At 30.9% G+C, this 6,000-nt stretch overlaps 1 protein-coding gene across 4 annotated transcripts; it reads right to left on the reverse strand.

The window, feature by feature from the left end:
* Positions 1–503: 503 nt before the first annotated feature.
* LOC109798320 (uncharacterized) lies at positions 504–4,455 on the reverse strand. 4 transcript variants are annotated; one of them, XM_020358539.3, is made up of 7 exons: positions 4,152–4,455; positions 4,013–4,075; positions 3,774–3,860; positions 2,762–2,999; positions 2,448–2,521; positions 2,205–2,303; positions 504–1,268 (listed from the first exon to the last, which is right to left on the reverse strand). In XM_020358539.3, the coding sequence occupies exons 1-7, from the start codon at positions 4,386–4,388 to the stop codon at positions 1,116–1,118; spliced, it is 951 nt and encodes a 316-aa protein (XP_020214128.1). In that variant the 5' UTR covers positions 4,389–4,455; the 3' UTR covers positions 504–1,115. The 4 variants fall into 4 exon arrangements, with proteins under 4 accessions (XP_020214128.1, XP_082918512.1, XP_082918514.1 ...); XM_083062386.1 differs by having other exon boundaries at positions 504–1,251; positions 4,152–4,454; XM_083062388.1 differs by lacking the exon at positions 504–1,268 and adding an exon at positions 1,400–1,448 and having other exon boundaries at positions 4,152–4,453.
* Positions 4,456–6,000: the final 1,545 nt, after the last annotated feature.

The raw sequence follows: 6,000 nt of genomic DNA on the forward strand, positions 1-6,000 counted from the left end.
AATTATATTGAAGGTTTACTCACATAAATAAAAATAGCATTACCAAATGTTTACAGTTCAGTTTTAATTAATGGTAATTTATTTGGGTTACTTTTGTGTTTCGACATGTGATAACTTTGAGTTGGATGATCGATCCTTGTCCCTTGTTGCCCCTGAAATGACACGTTGCAATAACTTTTACTCCATCACGTTTAATTTCTTGCAAATTTAATAAAAGCATATTTTATCTAGAAAGAAACGAAATTGACAATTTAAGCATTCTTTAAATTTGATTTCAGGCAGGAGATAAACATGAGCTAAATAAAAATTAGTGACCGAAGTTCAAATTGGCAGACTTCGAAAAATCTAAACAATGCTGCATGAAATCTTTGATTTCACCTCTAATAGCCTGTTGTTTGAAAACTTCGACTTGATTTTGAGAAGCAACTATTAGTTGCTTTTGCTGCGTTATAACGTGAAAATAGGAGAAAACGTGGATCCCAAACGTATTACCAAACACGCACTAAGTGAAAAGAATTATTCTTGAATTTTGAAAATGAGACTGCTATGTAAACCATTTTCTTTGGGTTTACAATTGTGGATATCATATCATATATAATGGAACAGACACATAGTGTTCATAGTGGTGGCCCGGTCTAAAGAAACGCACGCCACTAACATTATAAAAAAAGATAATAATAAAGTAACTGGAAAGGTAACTAGAATCACAACTGAAGCAACATTGGATGTTGTTAGAGATTGCCCTTGTGCTTTTGGAACGTGGAACAAGCTTGCTGGCTACCAACTCTCCTCCATTTTTTTTCACAAATTCTAGTCTTCAATAGCTGATGCAGAATTTAAATGAAAGGAATCAGTAACAAAGGCATTGGACAAGCTGGTTTGGAATAGCCATAGATATTCCATGGAGGAGTAGAAATGATCTGGTTTTTTCAGGAAAGGATCAATCTCCAACTACAGTAGCTCACAAGGCCAAAATCCTGAATATACAATATCTCCAAGCTGCATCAGCTAATAAGTCCCCTGTTGAAGCCAAATCACCTTTTACTTAATAAGGATGGTATTAGCTGAACTCCACCACAAGAAGGGTGGGTGAAAGTCAATTGTGAATCACTGAATCATGATGGTTCAGTTGTTGGAGTTTCAAGGGAATGAAGGATAGTGATGGAAAATTTAATTCTTGGCTTTGCTTTTTCTTTAGGGGAATGCACCATTACCCGAGCTGAAATTTGGGCCCTGTACCATGGGATTAACCTTGCATGGAGTAGAGACTTTAGACAAATACATATGGAGTCAGATTCAATTTCTGCGATCAGCATCATCAACTATGAAGCAACAACGGCACTGGGTATCATGGCATTAGTACCCACGCACATAACAACAATAATAATAAATAATGAAGTTGACATATAACTCCGTCTCTGACATTTCATATTTGATCACAAGTGTTTCTACAAGGTAAAAATAAAAAATAAAAAATACAGAGCTCATCTTGTATACATGACAATCAAGATTCTGCTTTACATGAGATATCAATTGTCAAGACAATTCAATACTCCTAAAAATTCTATTGGATCAGAATATCAAATAAAAATGGAAATTGTATTTGAGATCTTGATATCAAATGAAAAGGCTTAGAGTTTGCTTATCAAATTTCACCTCCAAAATCTTGCATAACACTAACATGCAATCAAATAAAAGAAATTAGTTGTCCATCAATTAACATCTCGACTTCTTCCTTATGACAAGTATTTCAAATTGGTTTCAGGCAAAACTGTTTCAGACTAAAAATAAGGAAGGAATTGATGATATTCTGATCCTTACTATACACTACACACATGCAAGTCTCATACTCTGGGAAGAAAATTCACAGCTGTTATTGGCGTAGGGACCTGCCTCTTAGTGAAACAAGATAAATACGCCCATAAACCCACTGTCTACCAAATCTTGAGACTGATTGCTGAAAAACAGTAAAACCATGTGTTATGCAAAGTGCAACATCATTTGGTGGATGCATGTAAAAGATGAAAAATGGAAGAGAAACAAATATTCTCTACCATGCACGTCATCAACATGCATTGCAAATTATAGCACTGCCATTTTCAACTATCTCTAATTAAAGCAGAAATAACTAACAGTTTTGAGCTTTTTAAACAGCCTTTTGCAAAATGTTAAAAAATAAAAAATAAAACTATATAAATTATTACCTCCACTTTTGTGCGAAATTCTAATGAGCACTCACACACATGACAATTTGCTCTGTGAGGCGAGTCAATATTCCTGTCCATTCTCACAAATGCAAATACCTGAAAAAAGTAAATGAATCCAACTCAGTGTGCGCAGCGAAATTAAACCTTCTGTATACAAGCTGGACAGATATTGACACAAGTTGAGGGACGAGATGGAAAAGAAACAAAAGGGCTTATATGACGGTTATCACAATGACTGACCTCTTCTCCACAATTTGGACATGCACCTTTTAGGGCCACCAAGTCATTCCTCCAAAGGCCTTGAAGCACCTTAACTGTGAAAATGGACAGTTAATTAAATACAGATATAGAAACAGTGAGAATGTCTTCAATGATTGAATATTTTAACTTTCTGGGGTTACAGAATGAAAATTTTCCTACAAGGATTTCTGTTTGGGACCTATCAATTTCCCAATTGAACTAAAATAAGGGGGCATTTGAGATATTTTGTGAAGTACAAATTTGAAGATTAAGGCATAAGATGATGAAGGGAAAAGCAGCAAAAATATTTTTACCTGAAGCAGAAGCAACAGGGTAGCCGATGACAAAACCCAGCCCAATGAAAATAAGGCTGTTCACCAAGGCCAGAAACCCTAGTACAGGTGTTTCACTACCAAGTGATAAGCCTGAATCGAATGCATTTTGATAAGCCATGCCAACAGTGTATGATATGGGCCCAACACAAGCTACACTGCCAAATGCAAGGAACATTGCCCATGTGCCTGCTAATGCAAAAACCATAGACAGATCTTCCTGCCCTACGACCACATCATTCAATATTCTAGTGTGAAAAAACCAAGAAAAAAAAGGAGCAACCTGATAAATATGTAGCAACTAACCAACTACTGAAATTCAATAGAATAGAAATACGTCATCATATCACACACAAACCTAAATTCCTGAGCCATGCAAATGATTTGTTTGGATGAGGGGAAAGAAAATACAGAGGAAGAAAACACAAATAGCGATGCATTTTCTTTTATTTGGTTCAAGAGAAAATGGAAAGAAATACAGAAAAAAGATGACATTTAAGAACAAAAACTTAAAAGAGTCTTTTTGATTCCCTTCTCAATATTTTGTTTTAAAATCTATTTTCTAAAACAATTCTATACTACTCAACAATCAATTTCTCATTAAAAATCTATTAAGATTTGAAAATTGTTTTGAAACAAGCTTTTAAAAACCAAAAAGCAGAACCAAGTGAGAAATGTTTTTTCACTCATTTTTTCTATTTCCTTCAAGTGCGACATACACTTTTATAAAACAAAAATGTGCTCAGGGAACAAACTTTGAAATGACTTAAGAGACAAACAAATTTTAGAAAACAAAAAAGTGTTTCAGAAAAAAAAGTAAACAAACAAGGCCTAATTTTTTTTTCTTTCCTTCCATTTTTTTATTGAATTCAATTTTCCTTCCTTTATTTTCTTTCCAAAGGGAAAGAGCGAAGAAGTGGAATTACATACTCCACTCCAGCAATGCATTCTAAAAACTATTGATGGTATAAAATAGTGGAGAAAATAAAATTACCTCAGCATCAGCAAATGTGGATTGCCTCCTGATACTGCACCGAGGATACTTGACAACCGATTTTGAACCAAACCATCTTAGCCGTAACTGTTTGTGTCCACAATTTCATTTTATTTAGCTAACAACTATATATATATATATATATATATATATATATATATATATATATATATACACACATGTGTGTGTGTGGATTATGATATGTTAATAAATAGTGAATGAAGGAATCGTAACCATACCTCTACTCTATCAAACATGTCATCAACTATGAGAGGGTGACCACTATAATAAGCATCCCGTGCCTATTGAAAAACATTAAAAGTGAAATATTTATCTATGACAGTTTGTATAAATGAGGAAAAAATGAATTTGAATTACTTGGCAATAAAGAGCTTCGAGGTTCTCTTGGTTGGCGGTTTCGAGGGGGCCGACGTAGATGCAGGAGGGACCCTGAGGGCGGTGGTCGGAGGTGGCGGAGACGCGGTGGCTTTTGGCGGAGATTCTGACGTGGCGGGCGGTTCTCGGCAATTCCAGGAGCGTCGATTGGATGACGTGAGAGAGGCTGGTGCCGGCCATCAGCCCACACCACAATTCAAATTCTATTTCTGGCCACATAGTTGTAATATATTTTTTTCATTGCGGAAGGTTACAATAGAATCTATATTCGAATTTTGGTACTGTATTCTAATTCTGATGAAAATAAAGTTGAAATGGATTGGATCACACAACAACTGAACTCAACCGGTACAAAAATAAAATAAATTTGGTTAAATTATTTTTTATTTTTAAAATTATAAAATTTAAGTTCTATTATTAAATTTGACTATTATTTTATCATTTGTCATCACTTATGTGACGTAATATATAACATATAATTATTTTTTTTTTGTTTTATAATTTTTTTAATTTAAAATAAAATATTTTTAATTTTTATATTTATCTTTTTTATCTTTATTAGTCTTTATAGTTTAAAATAAATTATTTTAGTTTTCTTTATTTACTCTTTCTTAGTAACATTGTCTTTTTTTTATGTGACACATATATTAATTTAATTTTGTATGTTTGTTGTTAAATTTATTCTATTAAAATTATTATAAATTAAGTCTCTTGTTGTATTCTTACCTGGAACATTCATGTTAAGATGCTTTTTTTTTTTTTTTTATCTTCACAAAATTAAAATTTTGTAACACATCAAACCATAAAAAATATAATGATATTTTAAACTTAACGATAAAATAAAGACAAAAAATTAATAATAGAGACTAAAAAGAATTTAAACAAAGTAAGTATAAAGACTTAAAAAATATATTTTTTAAACTATAAGAATTAAAAAGGTAAAATAAGTGATTATTTTAACTTAAAAATAAAAATTCAAAATTAACATATAAAAGATCATTTTTTGTATTTAGTTTGATCGATAATTATTTCATTAATAAAAATTTTGTTTGCATACTTTTTTAGTTTTTTGTTTATAAATGTCAAATACAAATAAACGTTAACCGTCATCAGATAATAGATGTTAATTTGAAGATTAAAATTTTATATATTTAAAATTAAAGAGACTAATTATTTATATTTTAAAATAGAGAAATCAAAATTGTGGATTGATAAAAATAAAGGGAATAAAAATGTAATTTAGTAAAAAAAAACATCTTAAAGAAAAATAGTTTTTTTATTAGGCATACACTTTTTTTCAAAATTTTAAAATAAACTGTAATATTTACATCAATCTAAATTGTGTGAATTAAACGGAAATACTTTTTGTACTGATAAAATTAGTTCAGTTTTAGAAATTTATAATTTAGAAGAATTTTTACCTCTATAAAAAAATTCAATTGTTAAAGTTTAACTTCGTTTCAGTTACTAAACAGATCACTTCAATTATTTTTTTACAAACACGTCAATTTAGATTTTATGGTTTAATTCAGTTTAGTTCTTAAACAATTCAGTTTAATTTTTTTTTTTTGAACACTCCTATTTTTTTTTTAAGAATTAAATCACATTTTCAGTAAAATATATTATTTTAGTTTTATTATTTAAATCATTTAACTGCTCTAATAGTTGAAATATGTATTTCCATTGTGGGTGTACACTGTACAGGGTGAAACGAAAAAATGGGAATGGAAGAAGAAAACTGGTAAGTTATATATTCTGCCGGTTTCATCACCTGACTTCATTTTAGTATGTTGTATACTAAGAAATTTTCACATTATTAAAAATAAATTAT

Source organism: Cajanus cajan, chromosome 8 (genome assembly GCF_000230855.2).
Source record: "Cajanus cajan strain Asha chromosome 8, NIPB_CcT2T_4, whole genome shotgun sequence".
NCBI classification, from domain to species: Eukaryota; Viridiplantae; Streptophyta; class Magnoliopsida; order Fabales; family Fabaceae; genus Cajanus; species Cajanus cajan.

Bases quoted from the DNA above. Each gene is read 5' to 3' on its own strand.
- LOC109798320 (XM_020358539.3), bottom strand. From the start codon at position 4,388: ATGTGGCCAGAAATAGAATTTGAATTGTGGTGTGGGCTGATGGCCGGC. The intron at 3,861-4,012 runs GTATGGTTACGA...GGACACAAACAG, and splicing joins ACATGTTTGATAGAGTAGAG to TTACGGCTAAGATGGTTTGG. The intron at 3,000-3,773 runs GTAATTTTATTT...GTCGTAGGGCAG, and splicing joins CCACATTTGCTGATGCTGAG to GAAGATCTGTCTATGGTTTT.